Raw genomic sequence first — 17,490 nt, 5'->3', positions numbered from 1 at the left:
TACTCAGTTGACCTCCCGAGGCTGAGTGGACCCCGTTCCAGCCCTCGTACCACTTTTCAAATTTCGTGGCTGAGCCGGGAATCGAACCCGGGCCTCTGGGGATGGCAGCTAATCACACTAACCACCACACCACAGAGGCGGATCGTGAGAGGTTCATTGTGTTTTTTCTTTCTTTCTTAATTCGTTTACCCTCCGGGGTTGTTTTTCCCTCGGAGTCAGCGAGGGATCCCACCTCTACCGCCTTAAGGGCAGTGTCTTGGAGCGTGGAACTTAGGGTCGGCAGGATACAGCTGGGGAGGATGACCAGTACCTCGCCCAGGTGGCCTCACCTGCTATGATGAACAGGGGCCATGGTGGGGGATCGGATGATCGGAAGGGATAGACAAGAAAGAGGGAAGGAAGCTGTCGTGGTTTTAAGTGAGGTACCATCCCGGCATTTGCCTGGAGGAGAAGTGGGAAACCATGGAAAATCACTTTGAGGATGGCTGAGGAGGGAATTGAACCCCTCTCTACTCAGTTGACCTCCCGAGGCTGAGTGGACCACGTTCCAGGCCTCGTATCACTTTTCAGATTTCCGGGCAGAACCTGGAATCGAACCCGAGCCTCCGGGGGTGGCAGCTAATCACAGTAACAACTACACCACAGAGGCGGACTTGTATTTTTTGCAAAGAAGTCATAAAAATCTTCAACAGATACTAATTTCAGCTGTTGAAACATTGTCTTTTTTCAATCTCTGTGAATGACATACAGAATAGGTATTTTATATAGGAGTACCCAAAAATAACCGGAATAACGTTGCCGTGGGCGAAGCTTTTGTAGTACGCATTTCTGCCGCTAGGCGTGTATAGCGCAACTCATTGCTAGTTCAGTGCCGCCTGTGTTGTTGACCTGGCTTGTTCTGTTCATGTGCAGTGAATGTTTTTGCTAGCGTTGTTTTGTTCTTGTTTCGTTTCTTATGATGGTGAATTTAAGTAAACAATGTGCAGCTGTGCAATTTTGTTTTCTACTCGGTAAAAAGACCCGATTTGCGGCAGCCAGGAGACTGGTTCTTCCACCACGACAACGCACCTGCACACACACCCATCTCTGTTAACGTTTGTCTGAAAATGGCATTGTTCCGCTGCCCCACTCACCTTACTCGCCTGACCTGGCTCCGTGCGACTTTTTCTTATTTCCACGCATGAAAAGGGGCATGAAAGGACACCGATTTGCCAACATTGAAGAGGTCAAGAAGAAAATGAGGGAGGAACTCTCAGCCATTTCTGAAGATGACTACAAAAATTATCTCGAACAGTGGAAGCACCGGTAGGACAGATGTATTAGTTGTTGTTACCGTGTTTTTGTGGGTCAGAGAGGTGAAAGAAGGTGCGGACACGAATGGGTCTATCTACTACAATCAAAAATTAATTTAAAGCTTTAAAATTAGAGTTATTTTTTCTTTTGGGCTTTTTTTTTTTTCAGAAGCTAAATTTTAACAAATCAAGTCGCTCAGCGACGGTACAAGATTTCCGGTAAAAAAACTAGGTTGTTAGGTTAGATACAAGATAGGAGAAATCGGACACATCAACAAATTGCCAATTAATAATACGAGCTTAACGCTCCCAATCTTACAAACGTTACTTGAGCACTATGGCTCCATCCTCTCAATAGTCAAGGAGACAGGTCTCCCAGTTTCATTTACAGAGTATACTAACACCTCTGCAAGAATACAAAGAGCATCTATGCTCTATGATTTTATCTAGGAGACTGCGCTTCGAACCTCATGCCTCACTGCCTTCTCCAGGCAACCTTCAACTTTTACATTTACAACTAGAGCATCTTTAAAACCAAACCAAACTCCATGGCACTACAGCCCTTGAAGGGCATTGGCGTACCAAGCGACCGCTGCTCAGCCCGAAGGCCTGCAGATTACGAGGTGTTGTGTTGTCAACACGACGAATCCTCTCGGCCGTTATTCTTGGCTTTCGAGACCGGGGCCGCTATCTCACCGTCAGATAGCTCCTCAATACTAATCACGTAGGCTGAGTGGACCTCGAACCAGCCCTCAGGTACAGGTAAAAATCCCTGACCTGCCCGGGAATCGAACCCGGGGCCTCCGGGTAAGAGGCAGGCACGCTACCCCTACACCACGGGGCCGGCTAGAGCACCTTTGTTCACTAAAATTTACACTTGCCGGGCCTTTCGAGGCACAACCTACATTTTATAATTCAAATGTAGTTCAGTGTCTTAAACACTCAACAGTCTCACCACTTAACATAAAAGATTTAATTTTACGGGAGTATCGCATACTCATTCTACCGGGCCTTTGTGGGGAGAAAAAAATACAGGTTAAAGTTACTGGCCCAAAAATCAAAATGATGCGAAGGCGGATATTTGCACTCCTTGAAACTTGAAGCTTAAAAGCCTAGTTGGGCTCAGTGCTCGGCGTTACAGAGGCTAATCCTATACTACTAGATGGAGAAAATTTAAGTTAAAGACAGAAAACGGTTACAAAATCATAGTCACCTCGAAGTCAAGTTGATAGGGAACTCGAGAAGGTGTCACACTCTCTATTCCAGAATTTAAGCTAAGTGCTTTTCGGCTTGTTTGAAATTTACAGTAGAAAATTAACATTTTAGAAGATCGGAAATTTAAGGTTACATTATTAAAGATAGGAAACCTTCCCCTCGAGCTAGCTTTCAGTGGCTATCACATAGATATTAAATAGTTGCCATTACCTTAATCTGCAATAAAGCTCGATGAAGGGCCATGCGCCCCCCGTCTCCTCTATTAGTATACACTCAGTAAACTGGACGATCAATAAGACAAGGTGGCTCGAAAAGGTACCAGCTTTTATATCCGAGAGGAAGGTTCTACAGAGCTCTAGGCTAAGGCCCGACACACCCCCAATTTTTATTGGATAATCAAATAGGTAGAAGATGAAAATTATTGGTGGAAAAACACACATACACTATTTCATATTCGTCAGTTTTGAAGTTGGCTGAAGGAGATCGAAGTGTTGACAACCTTAACACAAAACAAACAAGAAACAAGTAACTCAGTGTAGTAAACCTCAAAATAAAAAAAAATACTTTAGGATTTTAATAGTTCTTCTTCACACTAGAGGGCATAACATACTTTTTTTTGGTAGAGACATCTGTGAAGAAAAGTCCAAACTTCTTGCAAAAGTTGTTGCAAGTTTATGTTGAAGATGGCATTCTTCAAGGCGCATCATTTGAATGAACGGGGCGGGTGTATCTCGCTGTACAGTTGTAATGGAGAGTATTTTGAAGAGGATGAGGTTGTTTTGTGAAAAAATTGATAATATACAGCTTTTAAAAATAATTTCGTTTTTTTGGGTACCCTCTTTAAATTATATAGATTCCATAAGGAACACAAAACTGCGGGAGTTCGAGTCTTCCCCCCTCGATGCCGTGAAAACTTTGTATAATTGGTGAGAAAATTAGTGAAGGCTGTGGTTTTCTCAAAATACAGTTTCTTTAGTCCGCCTCTGTGGTGTAGTGGTTAGGGTGAATAGCTGCCACCCCCGGAGGCCCGGGTTCGATTCACGAAATTTGAAAAGTGGTTTGAGGGCTGGAACGTGGTCAACTCAGCCTCGGGATGTCAACTGAGTAGAGGGGAGTTCGATTCCCTCCTCAGCCATCCTCGAAGTGGTTTTCCATGGTTTCCTACTTCACCTCCAGGCAAATGCCGGGATGGTACCTTATTGCAGGCAAGGGCCACTTCCTTCCCTCTTCCTTGTCTATACCTTCCAATCTTCTCAGTCCACCACAAGGCCGCTGTTCAGCATAACAGATGAGGCCGCCTGGGTGAAGTGCTGGTCCTCCTTCACAGTTGTATCCCACGACCCAAAGTCTCACACTCCAGGACACTGCCCTTGAGGCGATAGAGGTGGAATTCCTCGCTGAGTCCGAGGGGAAATCAACCCTGGATGGTAAACAGATTAAGAAAGAACAGTTTTCTTAATAGCAATAGTCAATAATTGTTGTCTTATGAATTATTGCAGCATGAACCCCCTTTTAAATTCTTTGTATCTTCTTTCAATTTCAGAACCACAAAAATCTCAAAAATGAAAAATCCCACTTTAGATCCTTTCCTGCGCAACAGGTCACATATGATTTTTTTTTTTTCTTTTCTAGATAAATTTTCCCCTTGTTCTGACTTTCATCCTCATAAATGTAGAGAGAAATTCATAAAGCAGTGTGTCTATTAAATGTTCTTTTCTTCATTTTTCAGTACTTGGAGATGAGGTTCAACAAGTATGCCCGCCTCTTCGGCTCCGTCCTCTTCGTTGTTGGAGTGGTGAGTGCGAGTTAATTCATAACTTCATTCTTATTTATTATTTATTTATTTATTTAATTTATTTATTTATTTATTTATTTATTTATTTATTTATTTATTTATTTATTTATTTATTTACCCGTCCATGGTCTAAGGGTAGAGAACCTGGATCCCTCCCATTTTGATACCCACCAGGATCAGGAGCTGAGGCGTTGTTCAAGGTCCCACTCAGTCTAGCTGACTAGAATAATTGACCGGTTATCTGACGATGAGATGGCGGCCCCGGTCTAGAAAGCCAAGCATAACGGCTGAGAGGATTCGCCGCGCTGACGACTCGTCAGCTCATAATCTGCACACCTTCGGACTGAGCAGCAGTCTACCAGGGCTACTGTGCTATGGGATTTGTTCTCTTTGTTATAAATGTTTTTACACGTACTTATTTCACTGTTTGGCCGACTCATTCTCCGAATGGTCAACATTAAGGCCTTCGGTTCAGAGGGTCCCGGATTCGATTCCCGGCCGGGTTGGGAATTTTTATCGCATCTGATTAATTATCCTGGCTCTGATACTGGGTGTATTTGTTTGTCCCAACATTTCTCTCTTCATATTCGGACCATTAACTACACTAAGAACCACAACAGAAATACACAGTAGTGATTACATCCCTCCATACGATTGGCGTCAGGAAGGGCATACGGTCGAAAAACAGGGCCAAATCCACATGTGCGACACAGATCGCACCCCGGACCCCACAAGGTGTGGGAAAAGCTGTAGAAAAAGGACTAACCTGTTCAGACAGGGTGGTCGACAAATGAGATGTGACATAATGCTCGTAAACTTCATTCACAGTTTTCGAAACACTTTTCAATATAGACATGAAAATCTTTTGTGTTTTTGCCATGTCAAAGGAAACAAAGAAACGGAGACCATGTCTTCCGACACGCCAAAACCCTAATAGATCACGTCTCTCAGTATGGGCTGTGAACGCATCAAATAATCATGTGCCATTGTAATATATTTATAATACAATAATTCAATTATTGCAAAAGCATCGTCTCTAGATATTGCTGTATAACAGAAAATAGTTATCGAAGCTGACGCATGCATTCAGTAATAACATGAGCTCTGCAGTGACATTCCCGATGTTATTAAATTTGCAGCGAATTTTGTAATAACTTAGCCTAATTATGAATTGCGTTGATTTGACGCCAAGCCCGATAAGGGAGTTCACTTTGAGAAACAAACCAAGATGTCACCAAACATATTAATAAAAGTAACTGTAATTTACAATTTACCACGTGTAAATGGCTTTTAGTGCCGGTAGTGTCCGAGAACATGTTCGGCTCGCCAGGTGCAGGTCTTTTGATTTGACTCCCGTAGGCGACCTGCGCGTCGTGATCAGGATGAAATGACGATGAAGACGACACACACCCAGCTCCCTTGCTAGCGAAATTAACCAATGATGGTTAAAATTCCAGACCCTGCCGGGAATCGAACCCGGGACCCATGTGACCAAAGACCAGCGCGCTAACCATTTAGCCATAAAAGCTGGACTACATTTACGGTGAAAAGGACTGAAGAGTTAAAAATAGCAGATGTTGTAAGTTCTTTGTTGATGTTTAATACGAGACCGCCGACTCCAAATTGAATGATGCTTCAAGTGAAAACAAACATATTATTCACTAACAAAAATAAACATGTTATTATTTATTTATTTATTTATTTATTTATTTATTTATTTATTTATTTATTTATTTATTTATTTATTTATTTATTTATATATTTATTTATTTATTTATTTTTAAAGCGTTATACCCATCTGTGGATCGCGATGGTAATTATTTAACTGATGTTGATTTTTTCTTCTCTTCAACTGGGCACTAAAAGTTTTCCTCCGCTCTTCAGTCCAAGATTTATTGGTCCTGGGATGCATTTACTCAGCAAAATAATGGTTGTTGACTGCTTTATTGAACTGGTGTCGATCTTGAATAATTTTCTGTGGGATGCCAATTTCCTGAACGTCTTTTTCTATTTCATTTGTTCTTGATTTTCATTGAGAAATGAAGGTTGAAAATCATTTTGGTGAGCTTGTCATTGTTAATTCTGGGAATGTGACCATAAAACATCTATCGCTGATCTTTTCAGAATGCTGATAAAGCTCCCGAGATTTCCGTTTCATCCAGGTTCGTTCTGAGTAGACTGGCCCAAAGATTTTCGTCAACATTTTCCTCTCCTGTTTATATATGTTTCTATCTTCGTCCAATGATCAAGGTTTCCGAGACGTACAGTGCTTCAGGTTTGATAACTGAGTTCTAAAGTCTTAATTTTGCGTTCCTGGATATTGATTTTTTGTTGTATCTGTTCCAGGTGAATGTCTAGGCTCCCTGTAACTATGAGATCCTCTCCTTATTTTCTTCACGATTCAAGCCTGATGGCTGAATTATTTCTTCTAAGTATTTGAATTTATTCACTTGATTAGTTTTGCCGAATGAGTTTTTCCATCTAGATAATGAGTGTAGCCTTCCATGTACTGAGCTTTTCATACGATATTTGGAGCCCAGCCTTAGCTGCAACTTCATGAAGTTTTTCAAGAGGCTGAACTTCTTCTTGTCTGTTGTTAGAAAGAATACCTAGTTCATCTGCAAAGGCCAATCACTGCAGGTGAATTTTATTTTTTGAGTGGTCGACCAATAGTTATTCCCTTCGTGTCATTTTCCCATGTCCTAACGACTTTTCAAGCACAAGATTGAACATTAACGGAGATAGGCCATCTCCTTGTCGAATTCCTGTGGTAATATCGAAAGGGTTCACCTTGAAATTTAACTTTTGAAGTTGTGCCAGTCAGCGTCTTACGAATTCTCTCGTTTTCTTGTCAACTTTTAATTCTTCTATAATATGGAATAGTGTGTGTCGGTCTACTGAGTCAAGAACTTTCATGAAGTCTAAGAAGTGATCACTGTTTGTCTACTTTTACGGACGTGCACAATGGCTTTGAGATTGAGAATGTCTTCTTCTTATTATTATCAGTACTCCCTGTGGCTAGTATAGCTTGATATAATAATTTCGTGTGGTTATTTCTAGTCGGGTGCATCCCTTATAAGGCAGACCCTCCGATGAGGGTGGGCGGCATCTGCCATGTGTAGGTAAATGTGTGTTATTGTGCTGCAGGATAGTGTAATGCGTGAGTTGCAGGGATGTTGGGGACAGCACAAACACGCAGCCCCCAAGCCATTGGAATTAACCAATGAACGTTAAAATCCCCGACCCGGCCGGGAACCAAACCGGGACCCCCTGAACCGAAGGCCAGTACGCTGACCATTCAGCCAACGAGTTGGACAATAGCTTGATGCAGCCTATATTAATAAGATCCTCCGAAAGAGGTGGACGAAATCTGGAAGTAATATGCATGTCAGTGTGATGGAGAGAGTTACAGTGTGTGAGTTACTCGAATGTTAGGAAGATAATATTCATTCAGCCGCTGAAACACGGTCATTAACCACGCGACACAATTCAAACCCAGAATTGCTCACTTCAAAGACTAGAATGCTGATTATTCAGGCATTTAACATCTTTTTCCTCCACATTTACATTCATGGTAAATGTTTGGATAAACACTGATATTTGTCAAAGTGGAATGTTACGGAGTAGTTCACATTCCACGGAAACTCTAAGCTCACTTCTTTAATATCAATTGATTGACTTCCTCAAATACAGGCTGATGATTGATTCATTATATGTATTCAGTATTCCAGAACTCTCTCTGCGCACTGACAGTTGTCCAAACTGTAATCTTCTTCACGCATGTATATTTTCGTTGTTTGATCTTGAATCTGTCGACATTTCTGTATTTTTTCAGATCTTTTGGATGCCAGTGGCAATATACGTGCCTGCGCTTGCTTTCAATCAAGGTATGTATGTATGTATGTATGTATGTATGTATTGTCCCCTTCAAAAGTGGTAATATTTTAGTAAAAGGAAAATTATTTATTTCATCAGCGTGTTGGAACATTATTTAATCGCCAAGAGGGTGAGATTCTGTACTTTCGTGCTAGTGCGAGCCAGCCACTTGCGGACCGGTTTTTCCCGACCTACCAAGAGAACGAGGAAGCAGGGTGAAATTCATGTTATGTGGCCTTCAAACACATGTGTGCGTACCACGTGACCCGGCGAGCAGCCTGATCTCAATCGATCAATAAATGGAAAGTCAAGTGACGTGAAACTGGAGCAGCCAATAAAAATGACAATCTTCACAGGAATGCAACAAATCCACCAATTAGATGTAATTAAGGGACACACCTACGTCTTTAGATAGGAAATTAATGGTAATTCCAGAGGAAAATTTTATAGAGGTTTTTGTACTTCGGGACGCTAAATTTGAGCGTTACTCTGACTGCAGCTACGGAAGAGACTGGACGTCGTTTGCTTCACTGGAAGACTTTACGTTAGAAAAAGCATCGAGCACTGTATAAACAGCAATTCAGACACTCGGAAAATTTAGCTACGATTTTATTTAGGGTTATCCTAAGATAAGTGTCTACATCCAAATTATAAAGCATCGTGTGTGTATCCTGGGCTATTGCTAAGACTTTTGTTAGTTTCAGCTTTCTACGAGAACTTGGAAGAAGGAAGGTCCATGGTTCGAGTTCACTGCAAGATGGTTATCCAGTTCCGCGAAGAATACTACAAGTTCCTGTGTATCTTCAGCTCCTCCATGAGTCACTAAACATGTAAGGCGTCGGACATGGACGAGACTTCGTTCGATGGAAGGTGATGTGACCACGTGCTAGGTCATCAGCCAGAATCCAGTTCACACCAGCCACATGAGTATTCTTTAAGAATTCAATTTCTTTCTATCTTTGTAAAATGTTTGTAAACGTAGCCTTACCTTATTCATTTAGATTTCTGTTAGTTTTGCAGTAGTTAGACTTTTCATTCTTCTTTCTTTGGTGAGAGGTAGTTAGTGCTCTGGAATGAGTGTGTATTTGTTCTATTAGTTAGAAATGAGTGTATGTCATCGAGAGAGACCTCAACTGTCCTAAGAATTTAGAAGGCAGGAGAGATAAAAAAATAAATGAACCCCGCGTTAATTTTGATTGGTTTTGAAATAATTTGAAAATTAATTGAGACAAATTAGGACAGTGTTCTAGTGTTTTTCTTAGTGTAGAAATTCATTCTACGATTGTACGACATGTTTGTGGGTTCGAGTTTGTTTAGAGTCATCCGAATAATTTCATACGACAGCTTTGCGAGTGAGATTATGCACGGTCAGGAATATAATAATAATAATAATAATAATTAAACCTAATTACGGGCTAAAATGATTTAATAAGGTCATGGGTTTAATGTTAGTTATTCTTGGAAAGTATTATCGTGTGCTCACTTTGTGTAAAGTAAGCCTGGGACATGGCAATTCTCCGGACGGAGTAATGACGAATTAGATGTATGTTTTCTGCGCTATAAATTTGAGTATGACTTGCAGATGGGCATTATATTTTGAGTAATAATTTATGCATCCATTAGAGTCAAATTTGGTTAGAGATGTGTCACTGGACATGATTTCTTCGAACTTCAGTGCAGAGTAATCGAGAGCCACGACATTATAGGTGAATAAAAATAAATGCCGCAACCCATGTACCGTAAGCGCGTATTCTAATATTTTGACCTGTGTTGTAGTTATTCTACTTGCTTAATTGGGATGATTTCTGTTTAAAATATTCCTTGAACATCGTTGTGTAGTTAATTTCTACGTTTAAGTGATAACCTTAATTCCATCACATTTTAAATTGATACCTGGGATGTGCGTGATAGTGTCATCTAGAGAATGGTTTCCCTAATTTGCAGTAAATCCTGAATTTAATAATAATGGGTTAGTGTTCGTGTAAATAGTATTATAATAATGCCGTGTACCCATGTGTGAATGTGTGATGTGTGATTTGATCATATTTTGTGTTTTTTTGAATATTTCTTGTATGATTTTGTGACGATATTCTCCATTATGTGCGTCAAATTTTTGTCCGATTTGTATTATTTCGCGTGTCCGTAATTGGATCAATTTTGAATCTTTAGAAGATTTTATTGTAATTTAAGGTAGACTAGGGCCTAATTCACTAAGTTAAAGTGAATAAGAGAAGGCAACGTCCGTGGACTGATGTCACGAGATTTAATTATTAGTTATTGTACAATCACTTTCTGCATAAAATGGAGTAAAATTTAGGTTGATATAAGTTCAAGTAAAAATTTTTTTACAAGACGTTTATTCAATTAATAATTATAAAAATGAAGTAATTGTTAAAGGGAAAGTCTAGGGAAGACTTGCTAACCATAAATGGATGAATTAAATAATTTTTAATAATTTAAATAAGGAAGGGAAAATAATCATTTCTTGTAAAAAAAAGCGAAATCCAGATGGAATATTTTGGTTTAAACAATTTAATTATCATTATAGGAGAATGATATCAGATATTATTTTGTTTTTCTCAATCAATTTTTCAGTAAATTAATGATTCCTATATTTATTATTACAGAAACGAACAGTCGTTGAACTTTAATTTGAGTGAGATCCCTCCTAAATGATAGCACGAGGAGAAGATATTTTCAAGAATCAAACCCAGATTTTGTGAATTTAATTGTTTTATTTAAAAGAGTGTCAGTTTTAATAAATGTGTAAACCTAATTTAGTCTCCTTTCATTTGTCGCTAGTCCTTCATCTATCCCTGCCTTTAAAAATTTCTGCACAGCTGATAGCGAACGGTCCACCACTGAGACCCTCGCTCTCCGGCGAGCTGAGCCCGGCATGATGGGGGCAGTATGTATGTATGTATGTATGTATGTATGTATGTATGTATGTATGTATGTATGTATGTATGTATGTATGTATGTATGTATGTATGTATGTATGTATGTATGTATGTATGTATGTATGTATGTATGTATGTATGTATGTATGTATGTATGTATGTATGTATGTATGTATGTATGTATGTATGTATGTATGTATGTATGTATGTATGTATGTATGTATGTATGTATGTATGTATGTATGTATGTATGTATGTATGTATGTATGTATGTATGTATGTATGTATGTATGTATGTATGTATGTATGTATGTATGTATGTATGTATGTATGTATGTATGTATGTATGTATGTATGTATGTATGTATGTATGTATGTATGTATGTATGTATGTATGTATGTATGTATGTATGTATGTATGTATGTATGTATGTATGTATGTATGTATGTATGTATGTATGTATGTATGTATGTATGTATGTATGTATGTATGTATGTATGTATGTATGTATGTATGTATGTATGTATGTATGTATGTATGTATGTATGTATGTATGTATGTATGTATGTATGTATGTATGTATGTATGTATGTATGTATGTATGTATGTATGTATGTATGTATGTATGTATGTATGTATGTATGTATGTATGTATGTATGTATTGCACTCCCACGGTACCGAAATGAGCAGACACAAGTAACAACATATTATGATTACAATAACAGAAATAAAACACAAGGCCCAAAAGAAGAGGATACAACTTACCTTAAAACCCAGAGGTGAGATATGGAAGGAGTGGAACAGGAAACGTCCCGATACGGTATGGACACTAATATCAATTAAAAGAAAAACACCTTTTTAAAATTGAAAAACGAAATTTAATTTATGAAGAATTAGGCTTTAAAATTAAATTAACAGAGAACAAAAAGGTTTAAAAGTAAATTGACAGAAGGAAAATTAAGTTTTAAATTTAAATTAACGGAAAGCAAATAAAGGTTTAAAATTAAATTAACAGAAGGAAAATTAAGTTTTAAATTTAAATTAACGGAAAGCAAATAAAGGTTTAAAATTAAATTAACAGAAAGCAAATTAAGTTTTAAATTTAAATTAACGGAAAGCAAATAAAGGTTTAAAATTAAATTAACAGAAAGCAAATTAAGTTTTAAATTTCAATTAACTGAAAGCAAATAAAGCTTTAAAATTAAATTAACAGAAAGCAAATTAAGTTTTAAATTTAAATTAACGGAAAGCAAATAAAGGTTTAAAATTAAATTAACAGAAAGCAAATTAAGTTTTAAATTTAAATTAACGGAAAGCAAATAAAGGTTTAAAATTAAATTAACAGAAAGCAAATTAAGGCCATCCTCAGTTAAAGATCTTTTTTTGCAACTTATTTTACATCGCACCTACACAAACTGGTCTTATGACGACGATGGGGCAGGAAAGGGCTAGGAGTGGGAAGGAAGCGGCCGTGGCCTTAATTAAGGTACAGACCCAGCATTTGCCTGGTGTGAAAATCGGAAACCACGTAAAACCATCTTCAGGGCTGCCGACAGTGGGATTCAAACCTACTATCTCCCGAATACTGGAAACTGACCGCACTTAAGCGACTGCAGGTATCGAGCTCGGTAATTAAAGGTCTAAAAAGGTATAAATAATAATAATTCTTTAAATGAGAACAATATTCACAACCAGGAGACTAACTCTATTTGAGACGCGATCAGCCGACGCTAAAGGAAAATAGTTGAAACACTAAACCTGTTATCGTAAATTGAACTTAAAATAAATTCCGGTAGATCTTTATCTCCAATCTTTTTTAAAAAATTCCCGTTAAATTCATTCTTTACTTCTTTCATAAACAATTCTCAATTTGCTATTAGATTTTGATGATATCAAAGGTCCCACTGAGTTTCCGCAAGACATATCTCCGTATCATTCCACTAGATTGAGTTTAAATCAGTTGTATAAAATTTAAATAAACCAGAAAAATCTTTACCATGAAGAAGCAAAAAAAAGTGTGCTATAATCACTTAGAATAGAAGAATTAAAATAAAATATACCACAAACATTAAATACTTTCACAGAAAAGCAGCCACGCCGGCAGCCAAGCCCGTACGGCACCGCATTCCATTCCACCAGTTGACTGCATGGCGACTCAAGACAGAATAGCGGGCTCCTTCTCACTCTGGCTACCGCTAGATAGCTAGGAAGAAGTCACGCGCTCATTGGTCCGAGCAAACGAAGTTAGACTCACTGCCACAGGGGGCAGCACAAAGCAGGAACAGACGTTCTAAGAGCAGAGTCGAAGACATACACAGACGATATATGAGAGAAGCGCAAAGGGGCGAGGTAAAGCTTTAAAACCAAATTGTGACATCCAGTCACAGAGAAGGTAAACTCAGTGGAATAATGGGAAATATATTCCCGCTAACAAATTTCCACGTCGAGATACCGTATCTAAAAATGTTCATGAAGGGGGCAAAAAGGTAACCTCGGTTACAGCATGTATGTATGTATATAATAGTCGTGATGGTATTTTGTTCTTCTTTTTGCTTCCAAATTTGGCCAACTGTGGACCGCGTAAAACTTAATGCTTTCTGGCCAGTCTTCCTCTTTTCTCTTCCCAGAACTCCTTCATTCGTCCACTCCTTATTTTTCTCTGCTCCTCAGATATTAAAACTTTGGCCCTGTTCTTCCCCTGCTCTTCATGGAATTTGTGGTCTTCTACTCGAGTTCTGAACTTCTTTCTCTTGAGGATTAATTCTGGTGTTATTTTAATTTCTTATGCTTCCTTCCCAACCTCCTCCACCCATTTCGTTGTCCTCCTCAATCCAGTTATATATTTAAATATTATTTTAGTCAGGCGGTTGTCATTCATTCTGACGAGATGTCCGTAATATTTCATGATATAACGTTTCTAGTATTTTTTTAATGTGCCAGAATTGACTATGGAGTGAAACATCTAAATTCTGTGTTACCCGCTTGGTGTAGTCATGATCGTTAAAGCATGAAGTCTGTGCGGCCTGACACCATGGTTAGCCGGTTCGAGTGGCGTTGGCCGAAAAAATGTCACCATCGGAATGTTATCCAGGAGGGTGGTGTACAATTTCTAAACACTAGACTGCGTGCCAAAAGCATGGATTCAACTCCAAATCTCCTCGCAGTGTTCTTATGGAGTAGTAGTAATAATAATTATTATTATTTTCTTATGGAGTGAGGGCATATGACGCTGTTGATGGTTATTCTTCCGTCGAATGGAAAGTTAAGCCTCGACAGACCCCCGGTGCTATTCGGCAGCAGTAGGCTATGTGCCAGCCCTCGCCCTTCCTCCTATGACAGTCTATTTCACAGCATTCATTTCATCTCATTAACGTTTCTGGTGACATTGACGCCGGGAAGGGCATCCGGTCGTAACAACTCGGTGCGAAGAGTCATCTCACTTCATACCTGATCCCGTAGAGAAACTGGATGAGGGTTGGACGTGCACACGCAATTGAGGACTAAAGATGGAAAAGCGTGAAAGTGACGAAATCTGAAAAATGTGGGTTTTCGTATCAAATCAAATTAACACTTTATTTGCAAATAAGGTGTCTACTTCGGTGGAAAATTATACAAAAAATACATTGTTTTCAAAAGCTAGTACCTTATTTAAAATTTCTCTTTGACTATGTCATAAATAATTGTGTAATACCAAAGGAATATATGGAATTTACAATAATACCCATTTATAAAGGAAACGGTGATAAAAGGAAACCTGAGAACTATAGACCAGTCAGCCTGACCAGTATAGTTTGTAAAATACTGGATATTTTAATAGCAAAGTATATTAGAGGGGTATGTGAAGATAAACATTGGTTCATGAGCCAATATGGATTTAAAAAGAAATATTCCTGCGCGGTACAACTGGTGGTATTTCAGCAGGACTTATCACATCAGTCGGATTCAGAAAGCCAGTTGGATTGCACAGCCTTAGACCTTTACAAAGCATTTGACAGAGTGAAAAATGGAATATTATTATAAAAACTAGAGGGGATAGTATTGGACATAAGGGTTATACGTTGGATAAGAACATTTCTAAATTCAAGGGTTCAGAAATTAAAAGTAGGAAATCATGTATCACAGGAAGAGAAATTTGGAAGGGAATTCCACAGGGTAGTATAATCGGCCCATTACTTTTCTTAACATATGCAAACGACTTAGAAACAATATAACATCAAAAATACGATTGTATGCAGATGACGTAATTGTTTATAGGAAAATAAACAACAAAGAGGATTGTACAGAACTACAAAGGGACCTTGACAGTACCCAACAATGGGTTGAAGAGAATAATATGAAGATTAATGGGGACAAATCAACTGTCACAACATTTACAAACAGGAGCTCAAAAACTGAATCTAAATATAGTTTTGATGAGGTAATTGTCCCAAAATATGGCAAGTGCAAATACTTAGGTGTGAGATTTGAAAGTAGTTTGCACTGGAAGGGTCATGTTGATGACATTGTTGGGAAAGCATACATATCATTGCATGTCATAATGAGGGTACTTAAACGATGTAACAAAGATTTTTTAATGACTTAAGTATGGTTCATCCATTATTGGAATATGCAAACAGTGTCTGAGATCCTCACCAGGAAAACCTAAACAAAGAAATAGATGGTGTGCAGAGGAAAGCAGCAAGATTTATAAGAGGGGATTTAAGGAGAAAGACTATCTATCTATCTTGCCAGGTTATATGCAAAATTCTTCTTAAACATCGCTGGTGATAATGTTTCAACATTGTAGATGGTATTCAGTTTGAGACCAATCTTTCTATACGCAGTTGAAAAGGCATTCAGGATTGACACTAGTTCTTCTTCAGACTGAGTTACAACTGCATTATCATCAGTACACTGCAACTCGACTAATGTGATAGAAAGTGTACAACTCTTCGCCCTTATACGGCTCAAATTAAACAGTTTCCCATCCTGTCTATAATTTATCTGTATTCCTGGAGGAATAACGTCTTTGACTAGCTGCATAATAGCGACTTTGTTTAATGATAACAAAGGGGTGGGGGGCAATCAACGCCGGTATTGCTACGAAATGGCTCCACAACAGAGTTGGTGCAGATAACAACTGCCGTCATATCAGTGTAGAACAGTTTCAAGATGGAAATACATTTCTGTGCAAAACCATACAGTCCTAAAATGATCACAAAACATATAGTTTACAGAATCAAATGCCTCAGTGATATCAATGAAGGCAAAATAAAGAGGTCTATTTCGTTCTCTGCATTGTTTCTGAAGCTGACGAGCTGTGAATATCATATCCGTGGGAAAAGTCTTGCAAGCGTGGCGAAAGGACATGAACTTCCTGCAACAACCAAAGCAACCAAAGAGCTACAATATCTAGCAGACAAAGATTCGCGGCAATTCTTCCAAACCACGAAAGCCGTTTAAGGTCCCACCAACTTTGCTAGAAATCCACACTGGTCCAGTGATAGGAATACACTTAAAAGATCACTTCTCCATCATGAGTAGATGGAAAGAGCATTTCGAAGGTCTACTGAATCAGGAATCAGTTGTAGATGAACAGGTGTGTGACTTAAAAGAACAAGCACCCATCAAAGCAGAAATTGGCTCCCTACCAACACTGGATGAAGTTATCAATCAATCAATCAATCAATCAATCAATCAATCAATCAATCAATCAATCAATCAATCAATCAATCAATCAATCAATCAATCAATCAATCAATCAATCAATCAATCAGTCAATCAATCAATCAATCAATCAATCAATCAATCAATCTGCATTTAGGGCAGTCGCCTAGGTGGCAGATTCCTTATCTGTTGTTTTCCTAGCCTTTCCTAAATTATTGCAAAGAAATCGGAAATTTATTGAACGTCTTTCTTGGTAGGTTATTCAATTCCCTAACTACCCTTCCTAAAAACGAATATTCGCCCCTATTTGTCCTCTTGAATTCCAACTTTACCTTCATATTTTGATCTTTCCTACTTTTAAGACACCATTCAAACTTATTCGTCTACTAATGTCTTCCCACGCCATCTCTCCACTGACAGCTCGGAACATACCGCTTAGTCGAGCAGCTCATCTCCTTTCTCCCAAGTCTTGCCAGCCCAAACTTCACAACATTTTTGTAACGCAACGCTACTCTTTTGTTGGAAATCATCCAGAACAAATCGAGCTGCTTTCCTTTGTTTTTGTTTTTTTTCAGTTCTCGAATCAAAAAATCCTGGTGAGGATCCCATACGCTGGAACCATACTCTAGTTGGGTTCATACCAGAAACTTATATGCCCTCTCCTTTACATCCTTACTACAACTACTATAACCATGTGCTGAGATCTGTACCCTTTATCTATAACCCCATTTGTGTGATTACCCCAATTAAGATCTTTCCTTATA

General features: G+C 38.6%; 1 protein-coding gene across 1 annotated transcript in view; it reads left to right on the top strand.

The window, feature by feature from the left end:
* The window catches only part of LOC136875781 (sodium-coupled monocarboxylate transporter 1), a 119,425-nt gene that overhangs the window by 26,877 nt on the left and 75,058 nt on the right, over positions 1-17,490 (top strand). The window contains exons 3-4 of the mRNA XM_067149375.2: positions 4,237-4,302; positions 8,138-8,189. Coding sequence (XP_067005476.2) covers positions 4,237-4,302; positions 8,138-8,189 — 118 coding nt within the window. The remainder of the gene's footprint in view (positions 1-4,236; positions 4,303-8,137; positions 8,190-17,490) is intronic.

Source organism: Anabrus simplex, chromosome 6 (assembly GCF_040414725.1).
Source record: "Anabrus simplex isolate iqAnaSimp1 chromosome 6, ASM4041472v1, whole genome shotgun sequence".
In the NCBI taxonomy this organism is placed as follows: Eukaryota; Metazoa; Arthropoda; class Insecta; order Orthoptera; family Tettigoniidae; genus Anabrus; species Anabrus simplex.
The sequence above is the reverse complement of the archived record's forward strand: the minus strand, read 5'-3'. Positions and strand labels throughout refer to the sequence as shown.